The sequence below is a fragment of the Oryctolagus cuniculus genome, chromosome 1 (assembly GCF_964237555.1).
Source record: "Oryctolagus cuniculus chromosome 1, mOryCun1.1, whole genome shotgun sequence".
In the NCBI taxonomy this organism is placed as follows: domain Eukaryota; kingdom Metazoa; phylum Chordata; class Mammalia; order Lagomorpha; family Leporidae; genus Oryctolagus; species Oryctolagus cuniculus.
Window position 1 is genome coordinate 56,424,365 of NC_091432.1, and position 25,319 is coordinate 56,449,683.

Below are 25,319 nucleotides of genomic sequence, written 5' to 3' on the forward strand. Positions count from 1 at the left end.
TGTGGAGTAGCGGGTAAAGCCGCCACCTGTGGTGCCAGCATCTCATATGGGCACCAGTTTGAGTCCCAGCTGCTCCACTTCGATCCAACTCTCTGCTATGGCCTGGGAAAGCAGTAGGAAATGGTCCAAATCCTTGGGCCCCTGCACCCATGTGGGAGACCTGGAAGAGGCTCCTGGATCCTGGCTTTGGATTGGCACAGCTCTGACCGTTGTGGCCAATTGGGGAGTGAACCAGTGATGGAAGACCTCTCTCTCTCTCCTCTCTCTCTCTCTCTCTCTCTCTCTGCCTTTCCTTCTCTCTCTGTGTAACTCTTTCGAATAAATAAATAAATCTTTAAAAAAAAAAAAAGAAAGAAAGAAACAACAAGGGGCCAATGTTATGGCATAGCAGGTTAAGCTGCCACCTGCAACACCAGCATCCCATATAGGCGCTGGTTTGATTCCTGGCTGCTCTACTTCCAATCCCTGCTAATGTGCCTAGGAAAGCAGCAGAAGATGGCCCAAGTCCTTACACCCCTGCCCCCAACGGGAGACCTGGATGAAGCTCTTGACTTCAACCTGGCCCAGCCTTGGCCATTGCAGCCATGTGGGGAGTGAACCAGCACGTGGAAGATCCCTATCTATCTCTCTCTCTCTCTCCCTTCCCCCCTCTCCCTTTCTGACTATAACTCTGCCTTTCAAATAAATAAATAAATCTTAGGGGAAAAAAAAAAGAAATAACAACAACAAAATATCACTCTGGCTTCAATTATCCAGAATTATCTCATATTCAAAAATATCACTCATTCTATGAACACTAAATAACAGGTATTTTAGTAAATTTCTAGAGTTACCTAGATCCCTTGTTGTCAAAATTCACTCCTCTCAAAACTGCAGTATACGTACTGTAAATTCTCCGTACATAGGCAATCTAAAACGCAACACAGCACAAATTACCAAGTGACTCAAAAAACTGTCTGGTGTCACTCAGAATGCGACTCTTTGGAGGTCACATGGGACTCATAATTTTTCCCTTAAGAGAACTTAGATTTTTAAAACCAAATTACTTTTTCAGCCACTTTTGGCAAAGTCTAAAGACAATTCCTTTTCTCTCTCTCTCTCTCTTTTTTTTTTTTTTTTTTACAGGCAGAGTGGACAGTGAGAGAGAGAGTAAGGTCTTCCTTTGCTGTTGGTTCACCCTCCAATGGCCGCCGCGGACGGCACACTGTGGCTGGCTCACCGCGCTGATCTGAAGGCAGGAGCCAGGAGCCAGGTGCTTTTCCTGGTCTCCCATGGGGTGCAGGGCCCAAGCACTTGGGCCATCCTCCACTGCACTCCCTGGCCACAGCAGAGAGCTAGCCTGGAAGAGGGGCAACCGGGACAGAATCTGGCACCCCGACCGGGACTAGAACCCGGTGTGCCAGCGCCACTAGGCGGAGGATTAGCCTATTGAGCCGCGGCGCTGGCCCCTTTTCTCTTTCTTCCTACAAAGTTTCAACACATCTTTTTGCTCCTCCACATATGGAATGGCAGACATGAAAAACATACTGCAGCTCCCCACACCACCCCCCAAATACAGGGTCACAGCCAAAAGTTTAGGGATATCTGCACTGGCCGGGAGCTGCGACTCCAGTGTCTTTCGGTCGCTGCCCTCCACCCCACAACATCTTTAAAAATTCTTAGGGGGTAGCAAGTAGCAACTAACCCTTCTGGGGTCTTCATCTTACTTTGTCCTACCTGCTGCTGGGACTGCCCAAAACTGAGAGCATTCATCTGAGAACTTGTCTGTTGTAGAGTGAACCTGACTTAAAAGCTCCAAGCAAAAAAAAAAAAAAAAAAAAAAAAAATCCAGGTTCTAAAAACTTCTAAAACTAGGATATCAAGTAGTAATTATTGAAGGAATGTCACCTACCCTAAATTACCTAATAGAAATTGCGTATTTCCTCCTTATTCCCAGAAAACATGCATGTGGACTCTGGCCCGAGCCCTTCCACAACACCACGGGCCTCTCTAGTCTGGCACGTGCTGAAGAGGCCAAGTCATCCCCAGAGCTGATTCTGAGTCCACAGTCATTCTAGAACACGACTAAGGGTACCCCATCAAACACCCACGAGACTGCTCTAAGATAAATACAGGCTCTTCATTAGCCCCAGAATAAGAAGAAACAGCCCAGCTATGATCCAGACTCCAAGGTCCTCTTCAATCCAGACGACAGCCAAGCTCAGTCATGGCTGGGGCTGAAACACTCCTCTCTCTCCACCAGTGTTAGTCATGTGGGAATCGGCATTAGTCCATGCAAAGTATAATGACAAAGTCTTCAAACTAACGCGGCACCTGGCCTGAAGCTTGCGCACCGTCTCTTCATCTTGTCGGGCCTGTCTCTCATCCTCAAGAGCCTCCTGCAGCTTTAGGTACATGTCTTCCAGCTCCCGTACTCGCTGCAAATACTGTTCCAGTTCAGAGGACTTTTGGGCCACCTGTTCTTCCATCTGCTGTCTAATCTATTGGTACAGAAGGGTCACAATTAATCTCAGATTAACTTTTTCCTGGGGGAAGGCCTCCCACTCCACCTTCATCCCAAGGGTTTGCCCTCAGCCCACAGCCACCACAGCCGGGAACCGGTCCTTTAATCTCTGGACTAAAGGAGGAGGACACGAGTGCACCACACTCAATACCAACAGTTAGAGTCCGGGGAAAACAAGCAACAGTGCAAACATGGTGCTCCTGCTCTGGTGTGTTTTCCATCCCTTCTACTCCACATTCTAAGACTCAAGTCAAGGGGACAAAAAAAAAAGCTTTCCTGCACAACTTCTCTTTAAATTCTCTTAAATTACTTTGTCTGAAAGCCACAACCTGCTTCAGAGTCTTCTACAAAAAGAACAAAACTTTTCCCAGTCCGAACAGCCAAGGTCCAAACATAAGGGGAAGGAAACAGCAGGCCGCAGGAGACAACTCCTGCCCCACCTGGCTGCCTCCACCCCTCTTCATTTCTCTCCCCAGGGCACCTTCAGCCTTGGAAGAACTCAAGCAGGTAAGTCAGAGTCTTTAAACTATATGCTTTTTCCTTTCCAGATCAGAGTTTGCATCCTTGCCTTAAAAACTGTAAGGATATCCTAAATACAATGTCAGACTCATTTAGCATGTGTCTGCAGTTTATATTGCCACTTGCATTAGCTCACTCTGCCTTCAAAAGAGTCTTGAGAGATGATGCATCCAAGAGAGGAAAACCAACGCTCAGTAAGCAGCAGCCGAGGGAAACAAGGCCAGACCTCAAGGCTGTGGGTACAGCGCTGCCTGCTCACTCCTCGTCACCTTCCTCTGTGTGCTTCTCTCTCACAACGCACACACTGCTCTTTCAACTCTTAGGCAACCAAAAGTGACTGAAGGCAATGTCCTGAGCATCTGTTTGGGTGCTGGGCTCCACACCCTCCCCCATGGTGTGGGAGGACCTGTGCTCAGTTAACCTACTTAATGCAGCCTGGGCCATGGCACTCTTGGGGTGGGAATCTCTAAGGTGAAGCAGCTGCCAAGGGCAGCAAGCCAGAGTCCAGACATTCTCACTATTGCAGAACTGCTCAACTGGCTCACTGCAAAGGAGAAATGTCATGGAACCTATGCTTACCTTCTACATAGCTACTCATTTTCCAAACCAGGAATTCTTTTGAGAATGAAAAGGATGTTAATATGAATTATACCAGGATGACGGGGCTCATCCTAACTAAACATTTATCACCCCATTCCAAAAATTTCTACTTAAGGATCTTGAAAACGTTAATGTCTTTTACCTTTACATCAATGGCACAATGCCTGGTATACAGAGGTGTTCAATAAACAGACAATGGATGAATGAAAAAAACACTGAACACCCCTAAAAGCCTATTGCAAGTCAACAGCAGAGCCTAGCTGATAAGATGGCCTCCCTCCCGCCTCCCAGCCCTGCCTCCTCTCCACAGACCCAGGCTGGCTGTGAGCTAAGGCAGCTGTTTTCCAGAGCACGTGGAACCTACCAGCTTTTCTCGCTCCAGTTCTGTGCTGAACCTGGCCTGTAGTTCCACTTGAGTCTGAAGACGTTTCTTCTCCTCTTCTGCTGCACGAGATGCTGCTTCTTCCAGTTTCTACTCAAAAACACAGCCACAGAGACGTGAGATTCTTACAGTGGAAGTTCAGAGACAGAGACAGTCACATTTAAACATATGGGTGAAGCAAACATCTCTAACATCCGTAAACACAGAAAAAAAATCTTTAGATCCATTAAAATTGCATTCCAACAATTTGCCCAGCTTACATGCAAAATAAATGAATGACTGTTAACAAATACTTGAACAATATTTGGCAAACAAAGTGCTAGTATAGTCACTGAGTTAATTCATTTGCAACTGCATACATGAGGTTCGAGATCTATTTCTGTTGAGCTTCCATATGGGATGTGGGCAAAATAAACAGCTGCTTAAGCTACTGTGCCACAACACCCCCACTCACCAGTATTTCTCATCCTCCCTAGCTCCATGTTGCAGAAACTCAGGCAAGAGTGACTAAGAGATCTGGGGCTCTCTTCCTCCACCAGCCTCCACTTACAGGGCACAAGTTCTACCCAAGACGTGACAGGCCGAGAATACTGGACCCAGTCACTCTTGTCCCAACTCAACAGGAAGGGGCAAATGTCAAGACCAGGCTACCTTTTCTACCTAGCAACAGGCTCACAAAGCAGGATTATCAATCTAAGAGAAGCACACTACTGTCTCTACTCCCAGCCCTAGAACACTGCACAGAAGTTTGGGATAAAACACACTCTGCTGCTCTCTTCAGAAGAACCCAATAGACTACACACAGGCCTAAATTTAAACTAAATGTGAGGCAATTCAGGGCCCAGGGTACAATGAGAAAAAATAGAGCAATCAGCTAGAAATCAGTGAAATTTAACAGTTGGGTGTGATACCGACAGAGGTGCACAGCTTAACAAAGAGAACAGAGAAAGACACACTCACAGGAGAGCCCCACTAAATCAGTCATCCCAAGGTAACTGCACATATGCCCAAAGCTGTGCTCCTGAAGAACAACACTGGAGGTTTCACACTGTGAGGAAAATAAATCACTGAAATAGTCCTCCAAGTCACTTAGTAAATAAAGGAGCAAACAAGGACAACAAGCCTACAACATGTTATCTAAAATATCCATTTTTTCAATTAAAAATTGTAAGACATTAAAGGAAACAGGAAAAAGGGGAGACAAAGGCAACAGAAAGTGCCTCCCAAAAGGCCCAAATGATAGACTTATCAGAGATTATAAAGTAGCTACTATAAACATGTTCAAAGAACTAAAGGAAACCAGGCTTAAAGAAGTAATGGAGGGGCCCACGCTGTGAAATAGAAGGGTTAAGCCTCCCCCTGCAGTGTCAGCATCCCATATGGGTGCCAGTTTGAGTCCCAGCTGCTCCTCTTCCAATCCAGCTCTCTGCTATGGCCTGGGAAAGCAGTGGAAGACGGCCCAGATGCTCGGGCCCCTGCACCCACGTGGGAGACCTGGAAGAAGCTCCTGGCTCCTGGCTGCGGATCAGACCAGCTCTGGCTGTTGCAGCTATTTGGGGAGTAAACCAGTGGATGGAAGACCTTTCTCTCTGTCACTCCCTCTCTCTGTCTGTAATTCCATCTCTCAAATAAACAAAAGCTTTTTAAAAATAAGAATTAATGAAAGGAATGACAATATCTCATCAAATAGAGAATATCAATAAAGAGAAAAAATAAAAAAGAACCAAATGGAAATTCTGGAACTGAAAAATATAATAACTGAAATGAAAAATTCACCAGAGGGACTCAGCAGTCTATTTGTGCTTCAAGAAGAATATATTGAAGATAAATCCACAGGAATTTAGCAATTTAAAGAACAGAGGGGGAAAAAGAATGAAGAGAAATAAACAGAGCCTTAGAGAAATGTGAGACAACATTATGTGCACTAACATCTGAAAAATGGAAGCGACAGGAAGGGATAGGAAGGAGTAGAAAAAACATTTCAAGAAATAATGACTGAAAACTTCCCTAATTTGATAGAAACATTTGATACATTCAAGAAGTTCAATTAAGCCTAAATAAGATAAACAAATATAAATACCATAGTAAAACTGCTGAAAGACACAATGACAAAAAGGAATATCTTGAAAGCAGCAAGTGAAAAATTATTCATCATACACAATGGAACTCCAGTAAGCCTGACAGCTGACTTCTTGTCAGAAACCTGTGACTACTTCTCGCCATATTATAAGAAGAAGTGAAGTGTGACATTGCTGGACTGGAGCACTAATCATCGATCCCTGGGATATTTTTCCTTCTGGTGTAGTGAAAAGCAGCATTCAAGATGGCAGCTATTCTATCAGCCTGGATTTCATTATTGCAAATGTACATACTCCCTGATCCAACAACTCCAATTCTGAGAACCGATTCTACAAAGATACTGAACATGCACTAATATGCATACAAGATAATTCCCTATAGCATTTGCTATTAAAAGAAAAGATTAAAGTAACCCAAATGTTCATATAGAGGATTGGTGAAGTAAGCAATGACCAGTCACAAAACAGTGTTAAACAACCATTAAAAAAAGAATGAGGGAGTTGGATGTTTGGCACAGCAGTTAAGATGTCACTTGAGGGGCCAGTGCTGTGGCGTAGCAGGTAAAGCCCTGCAGGCACCCTATATGGATGCCTCTCTCTTCCCTCTCTGTGTAACTCTGACTTTCAAGTAAATAAATACTAAAAAAAAAAAAAAAAATGCCACTTGAGAGGCCTACATACCACATCCAAATGCCTAGATTTGGGTCCTAGCTCTACTTTCTTTTTTTAAAGATTTATTTTATTTATTTGAAAGTGTTATAGAGAGGTAGAGCCAGAGAGAGGTCTTCCATCTGCTGGTTCAGTCCCCAAATGACTGCAATGGCCAGAGCTCAGCTGATCCAAAGCCAGGAGCCAAAAGCTTCTTCCGGGTCTTCCACACAGGTGCAGGGGCCCAAGGACTTGGGCCATCCTCTGCTGCTTTCCCAGGCCTTAGCAGAGAGCTGAATCAGGAGTGGAGCAGCTGGACTCAAACCAGTGCCCATATGGGATGCTAGTGCTGCAGGCTGGGGCTTTAACCCGCTGAACCACAGCGCCAGCCTCAACCCAACTCTGCTTTCAATTCCAGCTCCCTGCTTGAGTACCTGGTCCCTGCCACCCAGGTAGAAACCCTGGACTGAGTTCCTGGCTCCTGACTTCAGCCTGCTCAAGCCCTGGCTATGGCAGGCATTTGGAGAGTGAACCAGAGAAAAGCTTTTTAAAAAAGCAACAGACTCTGCCCCAGTCACCAAAAATTGCCTTGACATCCTCAGGGGAACTAAATGTTCCATTTTTTTTTAAAGATTTATTTATTTATTTGAAAGTCAGAGTTACACAGAGAGAGGAGAGGGAGAGAGAAAGAGAGAGGTCTTCCATCTGTTGGTTCACTCCCCAGATGACCGCAACAGCCGGAGCTGCACCAATCCGAAGTCAGGAACCAGGAGCTTCTCCCAGGTCTCCCACATGGGTGCAGGGGCCCAAGCACTTTGGTCATCTTCCACTGCTTCCCCAGGCCATAGCAGAAAGCTGGATCAGAAGAGGAGCAGATGGAACTAGAACAGGCACCCATATGGGATGCTGGTGCCACAGGTGGAGGATTAACCTACTACGCCACAGTGCTGGCCCCGTCATATATTTTCAAGACTGGGAAAACCAGGGTGTATCAGTCAGTGATCCGGATCCACTTCTGAGAACACAGTAGTTCACCAGAAGCATCTCCCAAAATCACACTAGCCTAGTCTTGTAGAAACAAAGTTCAAAAGGCAGGGGCTCCTGCAATGACAGCAGAGCCCCCAGCAGCGCCGTCCTCGCTCCTCCCACCTTCCTCACGGTCTCCAGCTCCTGCTGCTTGTTCTCGTTGGCAGCCTGGAGCTCCTTCATCTGTCGCTCCAGCTCTTCCTGCTCAGCCAGCAGCCTCTTCCGGAGTTCCTTCCGACGCTGGCGGGCTTCCTTGTGTGGTGGAGGGCTGCCCAGCTTCAACAGATGGATAGTAGAATGAATGGCTACAAACCATGTAGGAGATAAAATGGGAAATACAGTTTATTCTTTGTAAGCCTAAAACACAATTGCCACAGTGGAAAGACCCAGAGTAAATTCTGATTTTGCCAGTAAAGTCATGGTGTGACCTTGTACACAAGTTGAGACAGCAGTTTCCTTGCCTGCTACGGTTTGAATGAGTCCCCCAAAATTTTTCACACATTAGAAACTTAATCCCTAGTAGAACAGTGTTGGGAGATAGGGCCTAGTAAGAGGTTCATAAGGCTCTACCCTGATGAACTGACTACGATCATTACTGAGGGAGTGAATTAGAAGTCAGGAGTGGGGTTGTTGGGCCAGCGCTGTGGCACAGCAGGTAAAGCTGTTGCCTGCAGTGTCAGCTACCCATATGGGTGCTGGTTCTAGTCCCAGCTGCTCCACTTTCAATCCAGCTCTCTGCTATGGCCTGGAAAAACAGTGGAAGATGGCCCAAGTCCTTGGGCCCCTGCACCCAATGTGGGAAACCCAGAAGAAACTCTTGACTCCTGGCTTCGGATCAACCCAGCTCTGGCTGTTGCGGCCATTTAGGGAGTGAACCAGCAGATGGAAGACCTCTCTCTCTTTTTCTCTGCCTCTCTTTCTCTCTGTAACTCTATCAAATAAATAAATAAATCTAAAAGGTGGGGGGGGCACTGGCTGGTAAGGCCACCTACAATGCTGGCTTCCCATATGGGCATCAATTTGAGTCCCAGCTGTTCTACTTCCAATCCAGCTCCCTGCTAATGGCCTGGGAAAGCAACAGATGATGGCTCAAATACCCGGGTCCCTGTACCCACATGGAAGACCGGGATGAAGCTCCTGGTTCCTGGCTTTGGTCTGGCCCAGCTCTGGCCATTGTGGCCATTTGGGAAATGAACCAGCAGATGGAAGATTCTGTGTCTCTCCCTCTCAATCTGTGTAACTCTTTCAAATATACAAAATTTTAAAAATAACAATAAAGCACTGTGAAGTACTTCATTGTTTATAACATAATTATTCAATTATTCCTCAACTAATGGCAGTCAGGTTTTCTGCTGCCTATCACAAAATTCTGTAATGATTGAATCTTTTGAAAATGTGTAATTGGATCTGTCATTATCACACAATTTTTGACCCTTACAATAACTCTTACAGGGACCAGTGCTGTGGCACAGTAGGTTAATCATCTGCCTGTGGCGCTGGGATCCCATATGGGCGCTGTTCTAGTCCCAGCTGCTCCTCTTCCAATCCAGCTCTCTGCTATAGCTTGGGAAAGCAGTAGAAGACGGCCCAAGCCCTTGGGCCCCTGCACCCACATGGGAAACCCGGAAGAAGCTCCTGGCTTCGGATCAGCGCAGCTCTGACCATTGCAGCCATTTGGGGAGTGAACCAGTGGATGGGAGACCTTTCTCTCTGTCTCTCCCTCTCACTGTCTATAACTCTACCTTTCAAATAGATAAATAAAATCTTAAAAAAAAAAAAACCTTACAACAGGTAGGTACTATTAACTCCATTCCACAGAAGAAAGTGGGTATAGAATTCATAACTCAAACCAAGTAACCCAGGAGAGAAGGTGCACATGCCTTAAACTCTTAAACCACATCAAAATGACCACAATTTAATTTTTACCTACCTTCAAGATCATAATATTCAGAATCCCATCAGCATTAAAATATCATATACACAGAATAATATCACAGAATAATATATAATTTTAGTTTAAAAGTTATTAATTCACGGCCAGCGCTGCAGTGTAGCAGGTAAAAGCCATGCCTGTGGTACCAGTTCAAGTCCCAGCTGCTCAACTTCCAATCCAGCTCCCTGCTAATGTGCCTGGGAAAGCAGTAGATGATGGCCCAAGTGCTTGGGCACCTGTACCCACGTGAGAGACCCAGAAGTAGCTCCAGGACTCTGGCTTCAGACCAGCCCAGCTCTGGCTGTTGCAGCCATTTAGGGAGTGGGCCAGTGGATGGAAAGACTTCTCTCTGTGTCTCTCCTTCTCCCTTTCTATAACTCTGCCTTTCAAATAAAATAAGCAAATCTTTTTTTAAAAAAATTATAAATTCAGAAGTTTGTGTTCTTATATTTTTTAAATGATTAATTAATTCAGAAAGAGGCAAAGACAGAGAGGTAGAAGAGGGAGAAAGATTTCTTATCCACCGGTTACTCCTCAAATCCATTAAAGGCTAGGGCTACAGCCAGACGCCAGGAACTCCATCCAGGTCTCTCATACCCACAGCAGGAACTTGATTACCTGAGCCATCACCATTGCTTCCCAGGATCTGCACTGGCAGGAAGTTAGAATCAGGAGCTGGAGCTGGGAATTGAACCTAGGCAATCCAATACAGGATGCAGGTGTCTTAACCACTAGGCCAAATGCCCACTCCAAAATATTTGTGTTCTTGAAACCACTCTTAGAAACTAATGATTTCTTTTTCTTTTACTTTTTTTTTTTTTTTTTTGACAGGCAGAGTTAGTGAGAGAGAGACAGACAGACAGAAAGGTCTTCCTTCCGTTGGTTTACCCCCCAAATGGCTGCTACGGCTGGCACACTGCGCCAATCCGAAGCCAGAAGCCACGTGCTTCCTCCTGGTCTCCCATGCAGGTGCAGGGCCCAAGCACTTAGGCCATCCTCCACTGCCTTCCCGGGCCACAGCAGAGAGCTGGACTGGAAGAGGAGCAACCGGGACAGAACGGGCACCCTGACTGGAACTAGAACCCAGGGTGCCGGTGCCGCAGGCAGAGGATTAACCTAGTGAGCTGTGGCGCCGACCAGAAACTAATGATTTCTTATGGAACTGGTGGAACTGAAAATCAGTTGAAGTATTCAAAAACTATTGCATTATTCTTCTATTTTACATTTTACCAAAAACACAAAATGGTTACTGGGGTTGGGTAATGGGCATATGGGAGTTTACCACTTTAATGTTCTTCATAGTCCTTAAAGGGGGAGATTCCATACTCTTTAAATAGTTATGAGCAAAGAAAGCCTAAAATCCCCCATTTACGATTTTCCCACAAGTTCATTATGCAAATCAAATCAGTTACAATGGTACACACAGAAATAACTACAAACTATGAGGAATACCTAATTGTCTTTCATGAGGCTCACAGATAGAGCTCTTAAGTTATATCACGGTGAAAAATTAAAATCACCTTACCCTGAATCCACTCCTGTTTCTTCTTTTTATCTGAAGCACTGATTTCAAAGGTCTTATCAAAGCATTTTATGAGAAAAAGGCATTTCTTTCCATCTTTGTCAGGCAAAGACTAAAACAGAAAGCAAAATTCATTCTTTAAAATCTAACTGTGAAGTATCTGAACTAAATTCAATCTTCGCTATTTGTTCAAATATTTTTGAAATGCAATAGCAGTGAAAAATACCTGCAAATGTACATTACCAGTTCTGGTTTACTAATGTTGTTCCCTAGCAACATTCCTTATGGTAGCAATGACCCATGACCAGTTTACTCTACCTGGACTGGAAAGGCTACAAATGCCTGACAATAATGCCATGTTCTGGGCTTTCATGAACACAGCAACTCTTGTACCTGAGCTTGTCCTCTGCAGAAACCCTGGAAGGTACACTCATGGAATTATTTAAAACGGACTGATTCCTGAGGCCAGTGTTATGGCACAACAGGGTTAAGCCACAGCCTGTGACTCTGGCTACTTTATGAGTGCCAGTTCAAGTCCCAGTACTGGGGCTGGCACTGTGGCGTGGAAGGTAAAGCCGCTGCCTGCAGCGCCAGCATCCTATAAGGTCACCGATTCAAGTCCCAGCTGCTCCACTTCCGATCCAGCTCTCTGCTATGGCCTGCAAAAGCAGTAGAAGATGGCCCACATGGAAGACCCAGAAGCTCCTGGCTCCTGGCTTTGGATCGGCACAGCTCAGGTCATTGCAGCCAACTGGAGAGTGAACCAGCAGATGGAAGACCTCTCTCTCTCTCTCTCTCTCTCTCTCTCTCACTCTGACTTTCAAATAAATAAATAAATCTAAAACAAAAAAAGTCCCAGTACTCCACTTTTTTAAAAAAAGATTTTATTTATTTATTTGAGAGGTAGAGTTACAGACAGTGAGAGGGAGAAACAGAGAGAAAGGTCTTCCATCCGTTGGTTCACTCCCCAATGGCCGATCCGAAGCCAGGAGCCACGTGCTTCCTCATGGTCTCCCATGCAGGTGCAGGGGCCCAAGCACTTGGGCCATCCTCCACTGCCTTCCCGGGCCACAGCAGAGAGCTGATTAGAAGAGAAGCAGCCAGGACTAGAACCAGCGCCCATATGGGATGCTGGCACCACAGGTGGAGGATTAACCCACTGCGCCACAGCACCAGCCCCCCAGTGCTCCACTTCTAATTCAGCTCCCTGCTAGTCATCCTGGAAGATGGCCCAAGTAGCTGGGACAATGACACCCACATAGGAGACCCAGATAAAGCTCCTGGCTTAGGCCTAGTCTGGTTCCTGCTGTTGCAGCCATTTGAGGAGTAAACCAGCAGATGGAAGATCTCTGTCTCTCCCCTTCTCTCTGTAACTGTAACTTAAAAAACAAAGGTTTAGGGGTTGGGGTGGAGGTGACATTGTGGCATAGCAGGTAAAGCTGCCACCTGTGATGCTGACATCCTATATGAGCACTGGTTCAAGACCTGGCTGCTCCACTTCTGATCTAGCTCTTTGCTAATAGCCTGGGAAAAGCATCAGCAGATGGTCCAAGTGTTTGGGCTCTTGCCACCCACATGAAAGAACGATATGAAGCTCTTGGCTCTTGGCTTTGGTCTGGCTCAGTCCTGTCCATCTGCAACCACTCTGGAAGTGAACCACTGGATGAAAGCTCACTCTCTTTCTCTCTCTCTCTCCTTCTCTCCTTCTCTCCTTCTCTCTCTCTCTCTCTCTCTCTCCCCCTTGCTCTGTAGCACTGACTTTCAAATAAACAAGTAAATCTTTAAGGGCCAGTGCTGTGATGTATTAGGATAAGCCTCCACCTGTGGCCTTGTCATCCCATATGGGCACCAGTTTGAGTCCCAGCTGCTCCACTTCTAATCCAGCTCCCTGATGATGGCCTGGGAAAGCAGTAGAGGATGGCCCAAGTGCTTAGGTCCCTGAAACCACATGGGGTACCCAAAAGAAGCCCCTGGCTCCTGGCTTTGGATCAGCCCAGCTCCAGCTGTTGTGGCCATTTGAGGAGTGAACCAGCAAATGGAAGACTTCTCTCTCTGTCACTCCCTGTCTGTCTGTAACTCAGCCTCTCAAATAATAAATAAATAAATATTTTTTTAAATAAAATAAATAAACCTTTTTTAAAATGGCACTGATTCCTGTAAGATATGAAGCATCAGGGCCAGCGTAGTGGTAAAGCCACCATCTCAGAGGCCAGCATACCATATCGGTGCCGATTCGAGATCCGGCTGCTCCACTTCTGATCCAGCTCCCTGCTAACAGCCTGGGAAAGCATCAGAGGGTGGCCCAAGTGCTTAGACCCCTACATCCACGTGGGAGAACTGGATGAAGCTTTTGTCTCCTGGCTCCTGACTTCGGCCTGGCCCAGCCCCAGTTTATGGCCCTTTAGGGAGTGAACCAGCAGAAGGAAGCTTGCTCACTCCCTCTCACTCTTACTTACTCTCTGTTCTTCTGTGTAACTCTGACTTTCAAATAAATAATTTTTTTTTTGACAGGCAGAGTGGATAGTGAGAGAGAAAGAGACAGAGAGAAAGGTCTTCCTTTTGCCGTTGGTTCACACTCCAATGGCCACCACGGCTGGCGTGCTGCGGCCGGCACACTGCACTGATCTGAAGGCAGGAGCCAGGTGCTTCTCCTGGTCTCCCATGGGGTGCAGGGCCCAAGCACTTGGGTCATCCTCCACTGCCTTCCCGGGCCACAGCAGAGAGCTGGCCTGGAAGAGGGGCAACCGGGAAAGAATCCGGCACCCCGACCAGGACTAGAACCCGGTGTGCCAGCGCCGCTAGGTGGAGGATTAGCCTATTGAGCCGTGGCACCAGCCCAAATAAATAAATTTTTAAAAATATTTTATTTATTTTTGTCAGAGTTACACAGAAGAGAAGGAGAGGCAGAGAGAGAGAGAGGTCTTTCATCCACTGGTTCACACCTCACTTGGCCACAATGGCCAGAGCTGTGCCAATCTGAAGCCAGGAGCCAGAAGCTTCTTCTGGGTCTCCCATGCAGGTGCAGGGGTCCAAGGACTTGGGCCATAGTCTACTTCTTTCCCAGGCCATAGCAGAGAGCTAGATCGGAAGTGGAGCAGCCGGGACTCAAACTGGCACCCATGTAAGATGCTGGCATTGCAGGCAGCAGCTTTACCCACTACAACACAGTGCTGGCCCCAATAAAAAATCTTTAAAAAAAAAAAAAAAAAAGGATATGAGGCATCTAAGCCAGGATCATTCCTACACTTCCCTGGTATTTTTTTTAAAGATTTATTTTATTTATTTGAAAGACGGAGTTACAGAGAGAGGCAGAGCCAGAGAGAGAGAGGTCTTCCATTCTGCTGGTTTACTCCCCAAATGATCTCAATGGCCAGAGCTGAGCTGATCTGGAACCAGGATCCAGGAGCTTCTTCCAGATCTCCCACATGAGTGCAGGGGCCCAAGGCCTTGGGCCATCTTCTACTGCTTTCCCAGGCCATAACAGAGAGCTGGATCGGAATAGGAACATCCGGGACTTGAACCAGTGACCATATGGGATGCCGACACTGCAGGTTGGGGTTTTAATCTGCTGCACCACAGCGCCAGCCTCTCCTCCCTGGTTTCTTCTCCTTGCACCTGGGATAACTGTTGCTGGCAACCTGAGTAAGACCTATGGCAATTTTGTGGCTCTCCATGTTTAGCTGTATTTAAGAAGACCCCTTCATGAGCATTTCATACCCCAAGACATTAATATGTCTGTATCATTTCACTCATCAAAATATGTTAGAGTTTATGAGTAACAACGTAGGAATGTTAAAGTTCTTTAACAAATACAGATACTGTGACAGTTCACATACAAAATAAAAAAAAACTCAAAATGTATGTTCTTGAGGTCTTTACTTCAAAGATTTAATAGCTGTGAATAAAATATCCTGAAGGTCACTCACAGTATTCACAGATTATGCTCAATCTTCTTTCTTCTTACATTCATGGTCTCAAACACTGCCCTACTGAGGTTTTTTTGTTGTTTTATTTTATTTTTGATGACTCCATAAATGTTCAAATAAGTTAGATTTAGTTTCTATACTTTGTTCTCAAGTATAAGAAAATAAATTCACATGAGAAAAACCGTTTTGTCATCTATTTTTAATTTTTGGTTCAGAAACAAACCTGCTATTATTATTTTTAAAAAATTTATTATCAAGTATTTGAAAGGCAGAGTTACAGCTAGAGAGAGAGGTCTTCTATCTGCTGGTTCACTCCCCAGATGGCTGCAACAGCTGGAGCTGGGCCAATCCAAAGCCAGGAACTAGGAGCTTTCTTCTGGGACTGCCACACAGGTTCAGGAGCCCAAGCACTTGGGCCATTTTCTATTGCTTTCCCATAGCAGAGAGCAGAATTGGAAGTGGAGCAGCCAGGACTCGAACCAGCGCCCATATGGGATGCCAGCACTGCAGGCAGCGGCTTTACCTGCTACACAAGTGCCGGTACCACCTGTGATTATTTTGAAACTGTGAACTTGAGAATTATTTTAAGGCTCCAAATCTATTAAGTGTGATGAGAAACTACTTCAACAGCAGGGGGCAGTATTGGGTTATCATGAAAAGACAAAAGGGCAGCCTTACCTCTACACAGCAATTTTCATCCAAGAAAATGTCTCCTTTCTTATCTTTCAGATCCTCACCCACATAATAAGACATTATGTTGGGTTTTAGTACAAACCAGCGTTCAGTCCAGTTTTTCCGTCTATGGCCTTTTTTCATCATATAACCCTATGAAAGATTAAATGTGGTATAAATGCTTGTCCTCTGATTTCTAAGAACTGATATTTCTTTAATATTCTTGTCTACTCCATGATGTGACACATGGTTCTGAATATATGAATATCACAGTTCTTTCCCATATCACAGATAAAGAACCCTTTCAAACTATAAAGGCCAAGAGTACTATACCCAAATTCATGCAAGCACTGTAACATAACAAAAGATTGCATACAATTTCAGACACCTCAGAGATAATCTCCTCCCCAAAATTATATAAAGAAAACAGACTGAGAATCCCTGATGCTAATAGCAATGTGAATTCTTAACATTTCTTTATCTTTTTGAGACTTCTATTGGAATATTTATAGATAAAATGGAAAGTCTTGGATTTGCTTCAAAATCATACAGGAAGACCACCTAAGTGCTGCCCCATGGTAGCGCCTTCTAAACACGTCCTTCCACTGACACCCTCCTTTCTCCTTTTCTCTGCCATCATGGTGAGTGTACCTGACTCTTCCTCACCACATCTTCTCACAAGACCTTCAGAATCAACAGATTCCTGGCCAAAAAAACAAAAACAGAATCGTCCCATTGCCCAGTGGATTTGGGTGAAAACTGGTAATAAAGTCAGGTATAACTCCAAGAGGAGACGTTGGAGAAGAACCATGCTGGGTCTATAAGGAATTGTACTTGAATGGATGGTACATATGTTTATGCTGTATCAACATCACTATCTTCTTAACCACATCAAGCTGAAGATGTCACCATCATCAGGACAGCTGGGCATGATTGACTAGGGCTGTGACAAGTGGGTTGGTTCAGTAACAAACATGTGAGGCCTTTGGAAAAAAATTTTCAAACGAAGCTAAAGTAAGTGGTGCAGGATTGGAGATGTGTTTGGCGGTTACTGGGGCCGGATATATGAAACTTTGCCATGTTAGTCTATTTCATTTAAAAAACAAAACTGACAGTGATTTTTACTAAATTAAAACTTCAATTGATAAAATGCTATGAAGCTTCAGCTTGTCCATATATATATATCTTCTTAACCAAAGATCTGAAGATATAACCTTTCCAACTTAACATTCTAACTGACCTCTCACTATTCTGGAGGATGAACTTTGTTCCAGACTTGCAGAAGAGTACCACAACAGGAATTAGGAGTCTGGCTTCTAAGCTCACTCTCAGCCCTATACTTCTTCCCCATATATTAGCCCCAAAGATGTGTGATTCAAATTTTAAATTGAGCAAAATTACACATTACAATAGGCCAAAATCCTTTAGGGTTCTTTGATAATAGGTGACTTTGTAATATTAAATACACAGAAACTGAAAATCTATGATAAATTATACATATCATGAATATTTGATATTAAATTATAATCATATAATTTGTTCTGTTTACTATCCTTTGGAAGATTTAAGCAAAAGTGATCTCTTACTATAATACATCTTATCCTAATGGGTCTAGAAGTATTCTTCAGATACAGATCATGTCTCACCTATTTGTAGCTCCAAACATCTAAATAAATTAAGCCTCAATTAACGTTTACTGATGGACTCCATTATGAAAAAAGAGCAAAGACTATCACCTACTGAACAAGAAAGGAATAAAGTAAGGCTATCCCAAATAAGAGTCAGAGTTCAACATAATAACGTAAGATGTCTGAAAGACCCATCCAAACAAATACACATTCTGAAAACAAGCATTCAGCTTCTACTATATGCATATCACATACTACACTGGATGCTGAAAAAACAAAGATAATAGTCTAATAAGACAAAATCAACTCTGTCCTATAAAGGCCCCTTCTTTTAAAAATCAGGGTATTTTTAACTTTACAAAATAATAATCTAATAATAAGAAAAGAATAAAGAAGAATGCACAGGTAATCCCCGTGAACATTTTGGTAACCATCCTTGCAAACAGCACTATACACGTACATGAAGTTACCTAAGAGGGATTCTAAGATACCTACTGTGCAGGATCCTATTTTCCTCACTCAACACCATGCCTGGGGGAATCTCTCCAGACCAATGGATGTGGCTGTACGTGACACGAAGGTACTTTATAGTTTGGAAATGTGATTATTTAAATAGTTCTTTCAAAATAGTAACTTCTAAATACTTAACAATGCTTCAAAACTGCATCAGTAGTTCTTTAAAACGAAAGCCAAATAGCAAGACTGGGAAAATGAAAAACTTAATTCTTGTTCTAAATAGCTAACTAGTATGAATGACTCATACTCATCTTTGCAGCAGTAACACTATTTTATCTCAACAAGTTCTAAAGAGCAAGCAAAATACAGTGTTAAAGGATTCTTACCTGTTTCAACACATCTAATATAAGCTCATTGAAGACTTCATTAATTGCCATAGACACCGTCTGTCGATCCATGCCTTTGCTAAACTGTCCATTTCCAATAAGTTCAATGAGTTCCCACACAGAAAGGCCATCTTTACTGTCTTCGAAGTTGATTTTATAATGTTCAAACTGCTCTTGCTGCCAGCCTCCTCCCATTGCTTCTGTAAGTTTCTTAAGCAGGTATTCAATCTATATAAAACATTTTAATAAATTATTTTCTAGATCAAAAAAAACTTCCTAATGCAGGTTAAGTATGTATTTACACTGATATGGTCAACTTAGGAAATATTCTTTACAGTCCAAAAGTGCTTATCTTTAAAGAATTTCCCATTGTAAGGAAGAGAGTATGGATAAAATGTCACTGATTCTATGAGTCTTGAATAAGGAAAGGAATCACCAACTATAACTCTCTAATAGTACAGCTGTATACAGCAAACTACACATATAAAACTATATACAAACTCATTAATGTGATCTGATTATCTTTTGTTGGATAAATATTTCAATACACCAGAATATTAATCTTACTGAACACACAAGCACTTCATTAAAATGTATCAAAATAATATATATATCATTCCCCAATTTCAAAATTTCCTTTGTATGCAAAGTATTTAAGCTTATGCTGCCTCTGCCATCAAAACAGTGAAAATGTTGTAAACAGTGGTTAAATTCCCAATATGATCTGGAAAACTTTACTAAATCTTGAAACACTATATCCTCAGGTAGAAAATACTGCTAATGAGATACCAGCAGTTTAACAAAACAGGGTAGCAGTAATACTGAGTGAAAAGTTGCTATCTCATATCTTTGGAAAGCCTGTGCAATCTACAGTGCTCTCAAACTCCACGTATCCACAAACAAATGAATCAACTCCATTGCTCAAATGGCTTCCCCAGGTATTACTGATTTCACTTGGCGGAACACCATTCACAAATTCATCCATGCCAGGCTTCTTGTTCCGCTCCTTGACATCAAACCAGTGACAAAATCCTGCTCTTAAACTGTGGGTTATGATCCACTGTGAATCAACCTAGGGAGCAATAATTAACATTTTCTGGAATGGAATGAAAACTAATTTGAGTAAAACCACAACAGAGACAATTAATGTTTTGTGATAACTTTGCTTTGTGTACATGTGTCTATATGTGTGTTAGGTTGTGACATGAAATGTTTATCTTCATATGGGTTGCAAATCAAAAGATGAAAACTTTTGTCCGAGGCAGGCAATTCTCAAATCCACCCCTCCTAACCCCATCTGCCTTTTTTAGGCCTCCTAGTTGGTACTCTTATCTCTAGTATTGCCCCCCCCCATCTATATTCTGTCAGAGATCCCTCCCAAGATTTATTTTATTTATTTGAAATGCAAAGTTACTTAGATTGGAAGAGACAGAGACAGAGACACAAAAAGAGAGATCCTGCATCTGCTGGTTCACTAGCAGATAGCCACAGTGGCTGGGGCTGGGACAGGCTGAAGCCAGGAGCCTGTATCTCCATTCGGGTCTCCCACATGAGTGGCAGAAGCCCAAGCACTTGGACTGGACTGGAAGTGGAGCAGACAGGACTCCAACCAGCGCCCACATGGGATGCCAGCATCACAGACAGTGACTTAACCTGATGGACCACACTGGCCCCTGCCAGAGATTTTTCTTAAAAAAAAAAAAAAATCTGAGCCTGTTGTTCCACTTCTCTAAGCCCTCCTTGGCTTCCCATCACCTCAAAGATGAAAGCCACATCACTTCTCGGCCTTTGGCTGAGATCAAGTGCAAAGATAAAAGCCACACTCCCTTGCATCCCTTAGTGAGGATGCCTCAGTCTACCTTCTCTAATGTGTCTTCCATTATGTCCCATCTCACCACTAACACCACAGATTAGGGATTCTATAACTTATACTGCAAAGGGCTGAATAATAAATATGGAGGCTTTGTGCATCTCCATCACAGGTTCTTCTTTTTGGTTTTTGGTGGTTGTTACAGCCCTTGAGAAATGAAAAATTATTCTTAGCACATGGGCCACTCAAAGACAGGCTGTGGGCTGGACTTAGCCAGCAAGCTGTAGTTTGCCAATACCTGCCATAGGTTATAAATACTTTACCCACTTAACACACTGTCTAAAATGATTCTATGACTTTCCCCATACTCCCCTCTCTATTTGGAATATCTTTCTCCTATTTTTCTACTCAGGTGAGTGGTATTTGTCCAAATTCTACACCCTCTAGGATATTTCCATTCAAAGTGAGGTATGTACACCAGCAGCACTGGCATCATCCAGAAGTTTATTAAAAAGAAGACTCAGCCTCTACCAAAGACTGTAAAATTGGAATCTGCATTTTAAGAAGTACCCCAGGTGTTCGTAGGCACACAAAAGTTTGAGAAACACCAGTCTAGCAAAACTGCTCTGACCAACCATAACCCAGGACTGGTATTCCTTTCATACATCACTCCACTCAGCACACTGTACTGAAATTATCAGAAACCACACCACCATTTTCTGAATTTCTAGTAGGAAGAAGTATGTCCCATTCATCTTTGAATCCCTAGACCTCATCAGGATGCCTAGAACATAGCAGATCTTGCTAGTGTCTGCTAAGCTGGAATGAATTAAGTAAGGCCCAATGTTTTCATATAAAAGGGACATAACAATATTCATCAGATAAAACCATTATGGGGATAAAATAAGGCAAGCATAGAGCACATTGCACACTGCCTGGCACATAGCCATTACTCCATCAATGTTGAGTGAATTCTCACTTTTCACACTGAGTAGAATATTATCCAATCATTTAATAAGCATCTATGAAATAAAGTTAAGAATGCAAAATTAAATTTACCAATAGTTTTCTTGACATAAAGATACATAATTTTTAAAAACATTGCTAAACATTGTCTAAACAAGATAAGAGTCGGAGAACTCAGAGGGCTTCCATAGCCTTGGAAACTCATGACTGGAGCATAGGGAGATTACTGATGCCATAGACAGGAGTGTCAATTGGTAAAGTCAACAACAGGAGTCACTGTGCACTTACTCCTCATGTAGGATCTCTGTCCTTAATGTGCTGTGCATTGAGATTTAATGCTATAACGAGTACTCAAACAATATATTTCACTTTGTGTTTCTATGGGGGTGCAAACTGTTGAAATCTTTACTTAATGCATACTAAACTGATCCTCTGTAAAAAAAAAAAAAAAAAAAAAGAAATTATCAACTCCCAACTTGACTCTCTCTGGGATTAAACAAGACAATAGGTCTGATCTGATTTCATCATCATTTAAAAAAAATCATCTATTATTTTTCACTTTATGTTTCTGTGTGGGAGCAAACTGTTGAAATCCTTACTTAATGTATACTAAGCTGATCTTCTGTATATTAAGGTAATTGAAAATGAATCTTGATGTGAATGGAAGGGGAGAGAGAGTGGGAAAGGGGAGGGTTGTGGGTGGGAGGGACGGTATGGGGGGGAAGCCATTATAATCCATAAATCGTACTTTGGAAATTTATATTCATTAAATAAAAGTTAAAAAAAAAACATTGCTTTTTTTTTTTTTTTTTTTTTTTTTGACAGGCAGAGTGGACAGTGAGAGAGAGAGACAGAGAGAAAGGTCTTCCTTTGCCGTTGGTTCACCCTCCAATGGCCGCCGCGGACAGCGCGCTGCGGCCGGCGCGCCGCGCTGATCCGATGGCAGGAGCCAGGAGCCAGGTGCTTTTTCCTGGTCTCCCATGGGGTGCAGGGCCCAAGCACCTGGGCCATCCTCCACTGCACTCCCTGGCCACAGCAGAGAGCTGGCCTGGAAGAGGGGCAACCGGGACAGAATCCGGCGCCCCGACCGGGACTAGAACCCGGTGTGCCGGCGCCGCTAGGCGGAGGATTAGCCTAGTGAGGCGCGGCGCCGGCGCCATTGCTCTTTTTTTTAAAGACTTATTTATTTATTTATTTGAAAGGCAGAGTTACAGAGAAGCAGAGGCAGAGAGGAAGAGGGAGATCTTCCATCTGCTGGTTCACTCCCCAAATGGCTGTAACAGCTGGAGATGGGCCAAACTGAAGTCAAGAGCCAGGAGCTTCTTCTGGGTCTCCCACATGGGTGCAGGGGCCCAAGGACTTGGACAATCTTCTGCTGCTTCCCCAGGCACATAAGCAGGGAGCTGGATTGGAAGTAGAGCAGCCGGGACACAAGCCCATATGGGATGCTGGCACTGCAAGCAGCAACTTTACCAACTACACCACAGCACTGGCCTCTATATATATGTTTGACAAATGTTTGTCAAAAACACGGAAATAGTCAATTTTGTTCCAGATTGGGTTTTGCATTTATTTCCTTTTTTCCTATGCATTTCCATTAATGTTTCTTAGTATTGTTTGTGAAATAACATATTTTAATGGAAAAAACAATGAAAATGCAATTTTGCAAAAGAATGTACATTTACAAAATATCGTAAGTTCAAGAGGGAGCAGGCGTTTAGCCTACCAGATAAGATATCAGTTAAACCACCTGTATCCCACATGGTAATGCCTGGATTCAATACCCAGCTCTGGCTTTTTACTTCAGTTTCCTGCTAATGAAAACCCTGGGAGATAGCTGTTATATCTCAAGTAACTAGGTACCTGCCCCTGATATAGGAGATCTGGATTGAATTCCCAGCTCCTAGCTTGAGCCTGGCACAATTCCAGCCATTTCAAGCATTTGAGAAATTAACCAAGATATGGATGTGCTCTCTTGTCAAGTAAATAAATTTCTAAAAAAATATTTTAAAATACCAAGAAGGGCTGGTGCTGTGACACAGTGGATTAAGTTGCCCTAAGGGTAGAGCTAAAAACTTGCCATGGGACTCCAAATCCCATTAAGCTGGGTGGTACTAATGTCATCTTACTAGTTAAAGTGATCATTTTAAGTGTATAACTGGCCATGTAGATAGCAATAGGTGTCAAAGGGATCACATAAATAAGATCAAGTATCTGCTAATAACAATAGATAGAATTAAAAAGGAGAATGATCCAACATGGGAAGCAGGCCAACAGCACACTCATAGAATGACAAATGCCCTAAACAGCACTCTGACCTCAGAATCAGTCCTTAAGGCATTCATATCTGGCTAAAAAGCCCATGAGAGCATTTCAGGCATGGAAAGCCAAGACTGTGTGGCAAACAAATGACCTACATGAAGGATCTCTATGAGTGAGATCCCAGTGGAAAGAGGGGCCCATCAAAGAAGGAGGTACTTTCCTCTGAAAAGAGGAGAGAACTTCCACCTTGCTTATGGCCCTGTCTAAATACTGACGGAGTTTGTGGACTCAAAAGGTTCCCAAAGCCTTGACAGCTCATGACAAGAACCTTGGGTGATCACTGATGTCATAAATAAGAATGTCAACTGTTAAATCAACAACAGGAGTCACTGTGCACTTACTTCCCATGTAGGACGACCTCTGTCCTTAATGAGTTGTACTAAGAGAATTAATGGTAAAATTTATCTTCAAACAGTAGCAACATAAGATGGCCCAAGTCCTTGGGCCCCTACACCCATGAGGGAGACCCAGACGGAGTTCCAGTTTCCTGGTTTCAGCCTGGCCCAGCACCAGGCCATCTGCAGCCATCTGGGGAGTGAACCACCATATGGACGATCTCTATAGAATTCTGTTTTTCAAATAAAATAAAATAAAATGCCAAGAGTTCTATTGATTTAATCCAATGAGTTATAAGCTCCTCTGGGACAAAGATAAACATTTTATACCCTAAAACAGCACATGGCACACTTCAACAAACATGTACTTTGTTGGAGAAAAACACACTTTCATTTCTCTTGTTGGAAATATATAATCTTCTGTTAAGCTTACCAGTAGACATAATGAGACATTTTCTTGACTCTTAACCAAGAAATGGATAGGAGGAAAAACAAAATGGCAGTAGGTGGTATGATACAGTGAACTAAGCTTCTACTTGGGACAGCCACATCCCATGTTGGAGTGCCCAGTTTGAGTCAGAGCTTCTCCACTTCTTATGCAGCTTCCTGCTAATGTGTCCAGGAGGCAGTGGATGATAACTCACGTACCTGAGTTCTTGCCAACCACTTGGGAGACCCAAATGGAGTTCCTGGTTCCTGGATTCAGGCTGGCCTAGGCCAGGCCATTGCAGCCATTTGGGGAATGAACCAGAGGATGAAAAATTTGTCACTCTACCTTTCAAATAAATAAATACAACTCCAAAAAAAAAGAAAGGAAGGAAATGGCTCAGAGGGAAGGAGAAAGGCAAGAAAGGGAGAGAAAAAAGGAAAAACTAAATAAAAGTCAAGAAGAGAAATAAGAAAGAATCAAAGAAAAAACATTAAGATAAATAACTGCTAGAGATAAAATAACTTGGTGTCATTAACACTGACAGAAGTTCATCAATCTCCACAAAGACTGCAAAAAAAAGGGCTCAGGCTGCCTGATTTCAACTTGGGGTAAAGGGAGTATGGGTACAACTAGAAGTTTTAGTAGTAAGGTCAAAGGAAGCTCATGTGTGACCACATGTATGTGGACAGGATGACTGCACACAGGGATGACAAGATGGTTCAGCAGGCTGATTGTTCAAGAGAAGAAACCGTCTTAGCTCTTCCTCATCTACCCCTCTGGATAAGCCCAAGTCCCTCACACTCTGAGCTTCAATCTCCTCTTCAATATCAGATTATTGTTCGTGCCTATTGGTAGCAAGCTCAGCTCCAGAGGCAGCTTCTCAGGTTTTTCCTGAACCTGTCTGAAGATGCCCTTGTGAAGGGCATCAACACTGTGCATCTATCTGCTCAGCATTCCCAGGGACTGTAACAGGTAATAAGAAAGACTCATTTCCTGTTGACTTTCAACACAATCATATACTTATCATAACCAAGTAACTTAAGGACCTTCTAACTCATTAGATTGAGCCAAAGAGAGACAAACAGTCCCACTCTCCACTATTTAATTATACTAAATAATAAATTACATGCTGCTGGGTTAGTTTCAAGTGGCCTGCATCAATTCTAAGAGCTCATTC

General features: G+C 43.4%; 1 protein-coding gene across 1 annotated transcript in view; it reads right to left on the reverse strand.

The window, feature by feature from the left end:
- The window catches only part of SWAP70 (switching B cell complex subunit SWAP70), a 101,684-nt gene that overhangs the window by 9,997 nt on the left and 66,368 nt on the right, over positions 1-25,319 (reverse strand). Inside the window, exons 4-9 of the mRNA XM_002708808.5 lie at positions 18,280-18,507; positions 15,816-15,962; positions 11,215-11,323; positions 7,880-8,061; positions 3,987-4,094; positions 2,314-2,480 (exon numbers count right to left, since the gene is read on the reverse strand). Coding sequence (XP_002708854.2) covers positions 2,314-2,480; positions 3,987-4,094; positions 7,880-8,061; positions 11,215-11,323; positions 15,816-15,962; positions 18,280-18,507 — 941 coding nt within the window. The remainder of the gene's footprint in view (positions 1-2,313; positions 2,481-3,986; positions 4,095-7,879; positions 8,062-11,214; positions 11,324-15,815; positions 15,963-18,279; positions 18,508-25,319) is intronic.